General features: G+C 48.1%; 1 protein-coding gene across 1 annotated transcript; it reads left to right on the top strand.

Moving 5' to 3' along the window:
• LOC8062458 (zinc finger protein 316) lies at window positions 2,992-4,584 on the top strand. The gene has a single exon (XM_002458851.1). The coding sequence runs from the start codon at window positions 2,992-2,994 to the stop codon at window positions 4,582-4,584; it is 1,593 nt and encodes a 530-aa protein (XP_002458896.1).

Below are 13,825 nucleotides of genomic sequence, written 5' to 3'. Positions count from 1 at the left end.
GGATCGAGGGCGATGGCGCCTCCTTACAACGGATCGAGGGGCCGTCGTCCTCCTTGCAGCGGGATGGCGCCTCCTTACAGTGGGATCGAGGGCGATGGTGCCTCCTTGCAGCGGATCAAGCAGATCCACGGCTCCTCAACAACGCTGGAGGCTCCCCAACAGCGTCTGGCAACTCCCCAACTACTGCGAGGATAGGCACTACAGACGTGAGCGACGGTGGCGGCGGCGGCTAACTGTGGATGGGCTTGGCGGGCCTGTCCATGGATTTTTTTTTCATTTTTTCATTTTTTGTTTGATTAACCATGGCGGGCAGCAAAGCGCCTCAAAAAATAGGTCATTTACCGTGACCTTTGATCCGAGGCGGTTGCAAAAACCGCCTCGGTTAATCAATTTTGCCCACCTCCGTAAAGATTATTGTAGTAGTGAATGTCACGGTGGCAGACCCATGGATGGAGACAACTGTCGTCGCCTCTTCCTTGATGCCCATCTTCACGTTCCAGCGTTGACTGCTCGCCATCGCACTGGATATGCCCAAGCCGACGTTGGTCAAAGACGAGGCATACAACATCAATGTGGCTGTCTTTTTCACATCATGCCACAAGCCACTATCATTGCCTCACGAGATGACGAGTCTCTCTCTCTCCCTCTCTCTGTGTGTGTGTGCATTCACTACATGCTTTCCGTGAGTGTTCTTTTTACAAAACTGGCGTGATGGTACAGCTTCGCAATACATGTTATACGTGTCTTAGGTTGTCTATTTAGTTGCATATATGTTATGTGACATGTACGCGCTATCACCACCTACCAGAGTCGCGACTCACCCTATAGCCCAGGCGACTCTGAGCACCGTCGCCGCCATCGCCAGCCCTCCTTGCTTCCACCACCGCTGGTCCCTCTCTTATGCCGGAGGCCGGAAAGAGCGAGGATCCATTGTTTTTAAATATGTTTTCCTAGTATAAAGAGTTTTTAGGGTTAGGATTTTCTCCATGCCAAGTTTTTTGGTAATGGGGATTTATCTCCTCCCCCTCCTCTTTGGCAATGGTGAGGGGGCAAACTGGAATCATTTTTTCTATGGCGGACTTGTTGAAGATGAGGGCGACAACTACAGCGTCAGCATCCTCACCGTATGATGAAATGGAGATTTTTGTTTCTGGATGGTGACATCAAGGCAAGGATGGTGTCGCCGCCATAGAATTATTTTCTCGAGTCTCTTCTTTTGTTTTATCATGGTTAGATCTAATCACGATGAGGACTAGAGAGAATACGTTTTAGATCAGTCTTCTTCATTTTTCGGTGGCTGAAAGAAGAAGAAGGAAGACACCAAAAAGAAGAAGTTTTTCAACTCTGCCTGTATGAATGTTGATCGTCGTTCATTGGGCATTTATTCTCAGGCTTTTTGCCGAGTGTTTGCCTATGCAGTCATCCATGCATACTACATAGTGTCTAGCAGGTTTGATTTTGAGATTTAGAGTTATTCACAACGTGAGTACAATTTAGATGAAAAATCAGTTTCTAGATATTTGGAGTGTAATAATCCAGGGTACTTGTACCATATTGATGTATCAAACTATTATCTAATATAATTTCTTGTTTCGTCGCAAAAAAAATGTTATGTGACATGTACTTACAGCAACCGCTGTTTGTAGGGTTATACACGTATGTCCAAATAAGATTGGCTCGATCCAGAGTGACGGTGGGTTCGTAGGCTATGTGTTGAGACGTGGTGGGTAGAATTTTTTTTTCCTTCACAGGAGCATGCATGCAACGTAAGAATTTCTTGTTGAAAGAAAAGGAAATTTTTACTAGAAGAATAATATTTGTTTACGTTGGAGTCCGAAGATATAGGAAAGAGAATCTGAAACAAATCATCAGCAGCGGCACAGCTACCGTATCGTAGCCGGATTCATATCACCAGTTCAATGTAAACACACGATTACCACTGGCCTACTGGTTGTCTGATGAAAACAGAGAGTAATAATGGTTCCAAACCTACAGTATATACTACATGGCTCCAGAGTAGCAATATATACAAGGCAACACTCTATATATACATGAATAGCTAGCATAATGAACAGCTAATAGACCCTTCCATTCGTGTGGCAACTATCAATTCGTATGGAGAACGAAACAGGAAATCACACCACACATACGACATGGAACGGAAAGAATTAAGAGCGTCCAGGTTAAGATCGATCGAGCGGTGAAATCGTTGTGTGCTGACATGTATAGCTAACAAAATTAAACGACCTGATCGTCCTAATACAAGACATGCATGGCTATAGATCTGTTTCTTTTCTCGATCTCCAGTCTCCAGTCTCCACAGTCCACACTATACGTCAACCAACCATCGAATCCTACGGTTTTGCTTAGGCTTTACACACTAGCTAGCAAAATAGGAAAGTTATGTGTATATATATATATATATATATATATATATATATATATACACACATATATATATATATATATATATATATATATATATATATATATATATCTCCGAGATTTTTTTTACTGCTTTGGCTACAGCTGGTATATGATGCGGGATAGCATGGCGCGTATATAGTGCGTTTTAGATTAGATGCGTATCTCGGCGGAAGAGGGAGTAGTAGAGACGGGGCGCGTAACAGTTTTTTTTTTTGACAAACCTTTTATTTGGGTGGAGAGAAAGGGCGCGCGCGCGTAACAGATGATCTGGCCTTCCCATATATTTTGCAACGCGCACTAGCTAACAGTCCAGCGATCCATCGGATCGGTTGCTGCCTGCGCGGAGCGGAGGAGTCCCACTCTCGCTCCACATCGAGTTGCTTGCCGCGCAATCTCGCGTCCCCGACGCGCGCACGCAACCATGCCATCCCCCTCCGCTATTTAAGCCCACTGCCCTCCCCACCCACAAGCAGATCAACACAAAGCCCTGCCCAGTAGCCAGCGCGCGCACCCAGAAAGCAAATTGCGCTTAGCGAGCCCTACTACTCCCAAGTCCCAAATCCCATGGACTCCTCCAGCCGCCGCCCGCTCTCCGATCTGCTAGGCGCTGGGGCTGGGGACGACGACCTCGAAGAGGGCGAGTACGTCCCCAGTCACTACCAGTCGTCCTCCGACTCCGACACCGACGACGACGATCGCTTTGATCATCAGTCGTCCTACCCGCAGCACGGCGGCCGCATGCGCCGGCTGGAAGACATCGTCGCGGAGGGCCGGGTCGGCGCCGGCGCAGCACGCCTGCCGCCGGCGTCGCCCACTCCTTCTTCCGAATCTGAGGGCACAATCAGCGACCACCGCAGCGTCTCATCTGGCGGCGGCGGCGGCGCGCGGCCGGCGCGGAAGTTCCCCTGCTACGTCTGCGGCAAGGGGTTCAGCAGCCGCAAGGCAGTGGACGGCCACATGAGGGTCCACGGCAGCGGCAGCGGGAGCGGCGCGCGCCATGCGGTGGCGTTCAGTGGCGGCTGGGCCGCCACTGGCAGGCGTGGCTCGATAGGGGGCAAAAGCAAGCCTTCAGCCGCGGTGGCGGCCTCTCTGGATTCTGAGTCGACGGGCCACTCCACGGCCGTCGTCGCGGTACAAGTGCAGCAGCCCTTGGAGCCAGTGCCCATGGCGTTCGCGGCGACCAATCTGTCGCCGATGCCTTCTTCCACCAGAACCAATCTGTCCGGGGAGGACGACGAGGGCAGCAGCGCCGCCAGCGCCACCGCGCAGCCGGTGGTGCACTATGATGAGCCCGTGGCGGCGGCGGCTGTGGTGGCAGTGGCAGTTGGAGCAAACCCTTCTTCCACTGCGGATGGGGCTGGGGCTAGGGCTGGGCCCGTCGACCACCAGCTGGCTGTGGCAGATCAACAAGCTCCTGCTCCACAAGATCACCGCCAGGCTGTGTCTGTGCCTCCTCCAGCAGCGCAGAAATCTCAGCTCACCGAGCAGCCACTCGTGCCGCCGCCTGCTGCTGCACCTGCAGCCCAGCTCCAGCAAGGCGGCGGCCAGCTCGTGCCACTGCCCCGCCCCGCTCAGCCACCGCGGGAGTACAGCTGCAAAGACTGCGGCAAGACCTACTCGACGCACCAGGGGCTCGGTGGCCACGCCGCCGGGCACAAGAACAGGCAGAGGGAGCAAGAAGCAATGGCGGCGGCCGCGGGGATGATGATGATGCCCCACGGCGGCGGCGGTGGCGCCGAGTTCCTCGCTGCGCTCCGCCGCGGCCGCAAGGCGGAGGAGCCGCACGCGTGCCAGAAGTGCCACAAGGTGTTCGCAACAGGAGTCGCGCTCGGTGGCCACATGAGGATGCACTACACTGGCCCGCCGATCGTGCACAAGAGCAAGAGGAGGTGTGTGGCACTCGTTGCAGCAGGGCAGCAGCAGCCGCCGCCGCCGCCTGCCGTCACCGAGGCCGACCTTAGGCTTGCGCTGTCCGCTGCTAATACTGAGGAGCCGTCGTCGTCGGCTGCACCGGCCATGGCGGGCACCGGCAGACTGCGTCTCTTTGGCATTGACATCGGACCACTGGTACAACAAGCGGCGCCGGCGCCATCAGAGCAACAAGGGTCCGGCACGATGGAGGATTATTCGTCCGCCGGCGAGCAGCAGCACAAGTAGACGGCGACAGTGGGAATGGAGAAGGCGGCCACAGTGGAGAAGGATCGCGTATTGGCTCTCCCATGCATGCGTTTAAGGAAGGTTTAATTAGGTTTTGTCATGATATAGTTTCTCGTCGATTAGATTGGTCGATCGATTATTATTATTATTATATTATTATTATTATTATTATAGTTTGAGATTTGTGATTTGGTATACCATGTATACGGGAGAGCACCGATGATTTTGCACCGCATGCATACAATGTTTCCTTCCTTTCTTTCTCTCTTTTCTTTTGGCAAAAAAAACTTTCGATTCAAATATTTTCCTATATATGTATAATACAACGGTAGATTTATACTACCGGTATAGTAAGCCTTATAATCAGGATCACGAAACTATATATGTGTTCACAATGTTAAATATCAAAGTTTGGTGAATTTGTGCCGTTTTTTCACTGCGACGGGGAAGAGTTTATGTCACACGTATATAACATTATAAAAAGTCTGCCGGCTTATTATTACAAGCCAAGCTCGAGCTGGAACAACGCGTGTTTGTTAAACTACAAATCTAGCTAATGCCTAACACTTATGCCAGACTGATCTTAATTCGACAAAGATTTTATAAAATGTATTTTGTTCAAAGCATCGACAGTTATATTATTCATCATTATGATCCTGGCTCATGCATGCTACGCCTACTTGTTTTTGTTGAGTTTCCACGGAAGATCCGAAATAAATTATCTTCTTGGCAACCGCTATAATGGACCATTTTAGGTTTTGTTTGGATGTCCATGTTTCTCCAACTTATGTGTGTTGGGATGGTTTGGTGTAAATTCCACATCAAACCACCCCAACACATATGAATTGAGGGAAATACATAAACATCCAAACAAGCCATTATACTTCGTCATGTACAAATGAGTTTATGAGTAAGCAAAATAAAACAAACCGTGCGTGTGTGTGCCATGTTTGTATGACTTGATGTGACAATTATCCTAGTATATAAAATAGAACCTAGTAAACGCAATGAATTGGCATGGCAATATTTGAAGAGAGAGAAAAAATAAATTTCACGGCATGATCGGCCACCACGTTAACACAACACTTTCCTAGTGATAATGGAAGCATGAATTTCGACACAATCTGAAATCAAGCTAAAATCATAACCAATTCACATATATATGCATGACACATATAAGTTGAGGGTATAACAACAATAAAAGCTAGCTGAAAGCAATGATGACATCAACCAAAGACACCAGATTTTAACATGGAAAAACCTCCAAATCGAGTTAGAAACCATCACATCAACCAAAGAGTGTGGATATAGACTTTCACAACATAGATGACGAATCCTCGTTGATGTCTTGCAAGATCTCATCTTGCATCACCCGTCTTCTCTCATTTGTGTACTATTTTGAAGGTTCACTTCTCTGTTTTGGTGCCATCTATTGTCTCCACACAAGAAGGGGCAGAAAATACCGCTGGTCTCTTCTTCTCTTCGCTTTTTATCTGTTCTCTTTGTAAGCCAATAAAAAAGGTGTTTGTTGACACTGTTTTTGGGCGCGTGTCCATGATTGGTAAAGTGTAGGTTGGCAAGATAAGACGGCAGTGCTTGATCTACAGGGTGAGTTGCCGATGAGGATGATTGCCGATGGAAGGATGGTTGAACGTGACCAAGTCCATAGGTGATGATATGTTTGTGCCGATGGCTATGACAGGAGAGTCTGCCGATGATACGGAGGGAGAGCCTGGAAGTTGCCGATCGGTTTGTGGGGGTGTTCTGGTTTGTCACGTGAGGATAGTTTTACGTTTTCCTTAGTTATTTAGATCGTTTTGCATACGGATTCTGTTTAATTTGGAATTCGAGTTCTAGTCGTGTCTGGTTGTAGCTCTTTGAGCAGGGTATAAATGTAGACCCTAGGGCTTTGTAATCAAAAAATCTATCAATCAATCAAACACCAGTTTTTACTCATATTCTAGCATCTATTTTCGACGACTTCGTCATACCTTTTTTCTTTTATTACGAGTTCTTAGGAATTCGTCGACTTAAGCTCGGTGTGTTCTCAAGTTCCGCGTGAATACCTCTTGGCCGTGGCATCCGGGCGCATCGCTGTTGTCGGGACCAAAGTATTCGAGTTACCACCTTTGCCGATAGTAAGGTCAAATCGGCTGGCACGCCTTAACGTTTAAATCGGATATTAGCCCTTTGTGTTTGCAGATCCGCTTTTGCATCAACACATCTTTTGGCACGTCCGGTGGGACCAGATTCAAGATCAAGATCAACATGTCGACTTCTGAGTTTGATCAGGAGAACATCATCCCTGTGACGGAAGCCAATCTCAAGGATGAGTAGAAGCAAGCTATTGCTAAAGCCATGGAGGATTACAAGCAGCAATGCCTGAGGTCCTTCAGCATGAACAGAAGCGGCGAAGTAATCCAGAAGGATGCACTGCCGACGCCTCGGCAGGTTACTTTTGAAGCCAATCCTGGTAAACTTCAAGAGATGGTTGATAGTGCTATCAACCGTGCTTTGATCAACCAAGCTGGTGTGCTGTCCAATACGGTTTTCAATGTCGTGGCCAGAACCTTCAAAGAAGGACAATTGCCACCAGATTATGTGGGTCCCTCTCATCATCAGCCGGGGTCACCGGTGGTCACAGCTCCATCGGCTACTGCAGCCGCTGTGGAAACACAGACTACCGTTCCTCCAAGCACGTTGGGAGTCACCAATGCACAATCTCCGCCGATGACAACCAATCCACCAACTTCAGATGAGCAGATTAGGCTCACTACAGATCTATTGGCATCGGCAATGTCAGGACCGGTCCCTCCTCCCAACTGGTGGGGTTATGGTATGCCCCTCGAATACTTGAAGACACCTGGCACATCTCAGGCAACCGATATAAGAGGCAAGACTCCTATGGCATCGGCACCTCCAAATATGCCGATGAACCAGAGTCCCCAGTATACTACAACCACTACTGCAAGGCCTTACACTGGGAATTCTCAAGCTCCAACGTTCCAGATGCCTAATGCATCGGCAGATTCAATGCTGATGCAGCAGAGGTTTGTGACTCAGCCAGGGTATGTCAATTCAATGATCATGCCCAATTACCAGTCATCGGCAGGTCCTATGCCGATGAACACTAATAATGGATGGCTTGGGCAGCAAGTCTTTCCGCAGACGCCCCAACCGAGTCACCAGGCCACAGGGTTCCAGCACGGCCAGATCTATCCCGGGTTTCAAAATCAGGGAATGCCCAACCAGCCGATGAATTTCGGACAGCAGACTGGCGGGCAACAGCTTGGTGGTCCACAGATTGGGGGCCAAATGATTAACCCGATGTTTCATGCAGATCGTGCGCCGCACAGACACGTGGAGGCTTACCAGCAGGTGCCGGACCCGCAACCACCTCATCGGCAAGATGCCGATGCTTATTGGGCCGATAAGATTGCTGAAGTAATGAGGGATCAATTTGGGAGAAAGCCCAAAGTCAACACTAACTCTTATCGGACACCGTATCCTCCTGCATATGATTTGATCCTGCTTCCAAATCGGTACAAGGTACCGGATTTTACTAAGTTTTCTAGGCAGGATGACACGTCAACCATGGAGCACGTCAACAGGTTCATCATCCAGTGCGGGAAAGCTGCTAACAGGGACGAGTTAAGGGTTCGCTTATTCTCGTCATCATTGTCTGGATCGGCTTTCACCTGGTTTATATCATTACCTCCCAACTCAGTGATTACTTGGGCCGATCTGGAGAAACAATTCTACAAGTACTTCTTTTCTGGGGTCCATGAGAAGAAGATCACCGATTTGGTTAAATTGAGGCAACGCAATGATGAATCGGTTGAAAGTTTTGTGCACAGGATACGGGAAGTCAAGAACAAATGCTATAGCCTGGTTCTAGATGATCGGCAGCTAGCCGATTTGGCTTTCCAGGGTTTGTTGCCACACATCAGGGACAAGTATGCGTCTCAGGAGTTTGAAAGTTTAAGTCATTTGGTGCAGAGAATTTCTGATCAAGATATCAAGCCTTTCGAGCCCAAGAGAGCATGGAACAAAAAGGTGTCGTTCGTTGATGAAGCAACAAGCTCGGACTCTGATGAAGAACCAGTCATCGGTTTGGCAGAATGGGTGAAAAATAAGAAGCCGATGTCTTGCCCTTTTGGACATAAAGAACTAGAGAAGTTTGTGTTTGACACCACTAAGGCCGATAGGATATTTGACTTTCTACTTCAGGAAGGTCAGATCAAGCTGTAACCTAATCATGTGATCCCATCGGCTGAAGAATTAAAAAGGATGAAATATTGCAAGTGGCACAATGCAACTTCTCACGATACTAATGAGTGTAAGGTTTTCAGACAGCAGCTGCAGTCGGCTATAGAATCTGGAAGGATCAAATTTGACAGCTCCAAGACCCAGAAGCCGATGAAGATTGACCAACATCCTTTCCCGACAAACATGCTGGATGCTATGGGAAAGGCCAAGGTCTTAACATCAGAAGCAGCTGAAAGAAGTGCATCGGTGGATCCTCAGCATCAAATCACTACTGCCGATGCGAAAGGGAAGGGATTGATCCAGGAGGGAGCCAACTCAGGAAGGCCTCCCCGATCTGGCATTGTGATAACTCACAGGAGGCCTCGGGAGACCTGGCAGCAACGTGAAGATCGGTATCGGCGCCAGCAAGAGGATTATCGCTGGAAAGAAGAAAGACGCCGGCAGGAGTGGAATCGGCATAGGGATCACTGGAATTGCCCGTTCTTCATTCATTGTTGGGAGGAGAATATCAAACTTCCCACTGTCAGAGATTGTCCTGAGTGCAACGGTTATGAACGGTACGACAGGTCTGATCGGCGCTATCATGATCGGCAATTTAATGGGCCGATTAGAGGGAGAACATCCGTTCATGATCGGCTGGGGGGCAGGCTCAGCGTGCACGACAGGCTTGGAAATCGTGTTGAGTATTTCCCCAGGAGCCAGGAAGAACTTGAAGAAATGGCTAATGCACGGGTTCCCGATGAGTTCATATTTTGCAGGGATGCCAACACTTATCGGATGGAGTCAAGGGAAAATCGTCGCCCAGCGGTGAGGCAGCAGCAACTTCCTCCATGGTGTCCGGAGGGGTTGACCAGGACACAGAAAAGAAGGCTGCAGCGCGAAAGGCGAGAAGAGTTGAGCAAGGAGGAGAACTCTGGGCAGTCTGGGGATCAGCAACAACCAGATCCTAAGGGGAAAGGTCCATCGGCAGATGTCAACATGGTCTTTATGTTGCTGATGGAATTCCTTGCACCGTCCAGTGATGATGAGTTGGAGTTCTCTGATCAGATAGCTCAGTTGGCTCTGGATCCGATGACAGCTATTTTCGAGAAGCCTGCCGATGATGAAAGGCAACATCTTAAGGCTCTGTTTGTTAAAGGAAGGGTTGATGGTCAGCCGATGACCAAGATTTTAATTGACGGTGGGGCTGCTATCAACATCATGCCTTATACAGTGTATCGGAAGCTTGGGAAAGGAGATCAGGATTTGACCAAGACCGATATGATGCTCAAAGACTTTGAAGGCAATGTGTCTCCAGTTAAGGGAGCTATCTACGTAGAATTGACCATCGGCAGCAAAACCTTGCCGACCACCTTCTTCGTAATCAGTGGGAAAGGTGCCTACAATCTGTTGCTAGGGAGAGATTGGATTCATGCCAATTGTTGCATCCCGTCTACAATGCACCAGTGCTTGGTCCAGTGGATAGGTGACAAGATTGAGATTGTCCCGGGAGATTCTTCCTATGTTATTGCATCGGCAGAAGCAGACACCTACGAAAAGACTAGGTGTATTTCAGGAGAAATTTGGAAAAAGGATTTTCGTTGCCGATTATGAAATTCCACCGATCCAAGCAGTCGGTTCTGACGAAGGTTTTTAATGGATAGGTTCGCCGATGATGGAAAGTTAGGCCAGGGGTTCACATCGGCCGATGATTTGGTAGAAGTAGATATAGGTAGTGGTGATAAGCCTAGACCTACTTTTATTAGTGCTAAGTTAAGTCCTGAGTGTAAGCAACGGTTAACTGATTTGTTGAAGGAATATAATGATTGCTTTGCTTGGGATTATACTGAGATGCCTGGTTTGGACCGATCGATTGTTGAACATCGGTTGCCTATCAAGTCTGGATTTCGACCACATCAGCAGCCAGCTCGCCGATGTAATCCTAATATTCTTCCCGATATCAAGGCCGAAATAACTAAACCCATTGAAGCCAAATTTATTCGGCAATGTCGATATGCCGAGTGGATTTCCAATGTTGTTCCGGTCTACAAGAAAAATGGGAAGCTTCAGATTTGCATTGATTTCAGGAATCTTAACAAAGCTACACTGATGGATGGATACCCAATGCCAGTTGCCGATCTGCTGGTTGACGCTACGGCTGGGCATCGGATTATTAGCTTTATAGATGGCAATGCAGGATACAATCAAAAATTCATGGCCGAAGAGGATATTCCAAAGACGGCATTTAGATGCCCTGGTCATGTCGGGTTGTTTGAATGGATAGTCATGACCTTTGGCTTGAAGAATGCTGTTGGTTTCTGCGTTAATGAGGTCGGTTGGATCTGGATTCTCTAACGGACCAAGGCATTGGAGGTGTGGTTGATCGGTGGGGATGATGATTTTGTTGGACAGATCCTAATGGTTTTGAAGGTAAAAGAAAAACAAAGAAAGAAAAAGAAAATGTTCAGTAAAATGGATTGCGGATGAACAGGGATGCGAGAAAAAGCACAAAAGGTGGAGTTAAGAACTGACCTCAGGAACGGTGAAGTTAATGGCCATCTTGTCACAAGGAGGGTGATCGAAGGCTTCGGAGTTGATGAAGAAGGGGCTTCGTTGGAGATCTTGGAGCTCTTGAACAGCGCCGCCGCCGGAAAAGTGAAGTTGGAGCTGTGGAATGATGTGATGGAGAAGGAGTACCCGAGAAGAAACTATTTATAGGACAAAACGGGAAAGGGCAAATCTGACTTATCTCTTCGCCGTATCCGTGAAATCCGAGGGTACTCAGGTAGATATGGTAACTGTTCGCACGGTAATCAAGGGATTGTGCCGGTGATTTGACAGGAAGCGATCATTATCTAGAGATATTTTACTGTGCGAGATCTCCTAGTCGGTCCATCGGCAGCGCCTTGTAACGGTCATATTGCCGATGGGCGAATAAAGTGGAGATAGCCGTTTGGGAGGATAAGATATGGACGTCCTGGTCAGTCCATCGGCAAGTCCCTGTAACGGTAGTATTGCCGATGCGTGACTAAAGTGGGAATGTCCGTTTGGGAGGTTGAGGATTTCGAGAAATTTGCAGAGGAATAGGATCAGAGTTGTTCAGATTAAGGCTATCGGTTACCAGATTGGGGGCATTAATTGCGGAAAGGCATTATTACTACAGAGAATTTCGGAGCATTAATGATTTCATACTCCGAAATTGGGGGGCATGTGTTGACACCGTTTTTGGACGCGTGTCCATGATTGGTAAAGTGTAGGTCGGCAAGATAAGACGGCAGTGCTTGATCTACAGGGTGAGTTGCCGATGAGGATGATTGCCGATGGAAGGATGGTTGAACGTGACCAAGTCCATAGGTGATGATGTGTTTGTGCCGATGGCTATGATAGGAGAGTCTGCCGATGATACGGAGGGAGAGCCTGGAAGTTGCCGATCGGTTTGTGGGGGTGTTCTGGTTTGTCACGTGAGGATAGTTTTACGTTTTCCTTAGTTATTTAGATCGTTTTGCATACGGATTCTGTTTAATTTGGAATTTGAGTTCTAGTCGTGTCTGGTTGTAGCTCTTTGAGCAGGGTATAAATGTAGACCCTAGGGCTTTGTAATCAAAAAATCTATCAATCAATCAAACACAAGTTTTTACTTATATTCTAGCATCTATTTTCGACGACTTCGTCATACCTTTTTCCTTTTATTACGAGTTCTTAGGAATTCGTCGACTTAAGCTCGGCGTGTTCTCAAGTTCCGCGTGAATACCTCTTGGCCGTGGCATCCGGGCGCATCGCTGTTGTCGGGACCAAAGTATTCGAGTTACCACCTTTGCCGATAGTAAGGTCAAATCGGCTGGCATGCCTTAACGTTTAAATCGTGTATTAGCCCTTTGTGTTTGCAGATCCGCTTTTGTATCAACAGTGTTAGATGTACACAAGGTTGATCCACTTGCTTAAATTACACATGTGGGTCAACTCAATAAGAGCAATCGCTCTTTTTAGTGCTCACTCATGAGAAGGATTTCTTAGAAGGCACTTATACTAAGACGTAGATTCCTTTTTGCTCTCGGATGGATAAACATCTCACAAATCCTCTCTTAAATCTTCCAAATAAAATCAATCGAATAATATGTCTAATCCTACATTGTCTAATAACCAATGACTTAAATCTCCAACAGATGCATACCGGCCCCGAACAATGGTATACATGTGGCCAACAATGGTAAATCTCCAACAATGCATGCACAGAGCGAGGGCCACGTACGGCCTCCAACTTGAACCTCACCAGCGGTATACATACTAACATACCCCCCGACCGCCGACTTCCGGTCTGCCACAGCTCGCCATCCTTCATTGTGGCCACAGCGGTTCAGGATATTCGGGCCGGCACGGCCCGCCGGCGCATCGTGTCGTGCCGAGGAGCAAAGGGAACGCGCGCGGTTGCCGAGACAGACGGTGCGCGGCACGCTGACGCCTGACGGGGAGCAGCAAGCGTTGCGGGCGAGAGTGGAGATGCGTGCGGGCCCAGCTTAGGCCTTGTTAAATCTAAAAAGTTTTCAAAATTCTTTGTCACATCGAATCTTTCGGCATATACATTAAACACTAAATATAGATAAAATAAAAACTAATTACACTTTGCCTGTAAATCGTGAGACGAATCTTTTGACCCTAGTTAGTCTATGATTGGACAATATTTGCCACAAACAAACGAAAGTACTACGGTAGCGAAATCCAAAAAGATTTCGCATAATCCAGTAATCCCGCTCCCCAAACAACCAACAGGAGATAACGTTTTTCCGTTCCGTTCCGTTATGCGCGGGCCCGCGGCGGACTTAACCGACTCACAAATCCGGCAGCAGCCCGTCCCCTCGGGATCCCCCGTCTAGGCCAAAACAGGCTTCCAATTACACACGAGACACCACGGCTCAGCACGTGTCTTACCCAGCTGTGCTTACCGTGTCCCCTGCACCCCACGCCGCATCCGATCCTTCCTCTGATATCCCCGCGT

Source organism: Sorghum bicolor, chromosome 3, assembly GCF_000003195.3.
Source record: "Sorghum bicolor cultivar BTx623 chromosome 3, Sorghum_bicolor_NCBIv3, whole genome shotgun sequence".
NCBI lineage: Eukaryota > Viridiplantae > Streptophyta > Magnoliopsida > Poales > Poaceae > Sorghum > Sorghum bicolor.
Note: the sequence above shows the minus strand (reverse complement) of the source record. Positions and strands in the feature narration are given on the sequence as shown.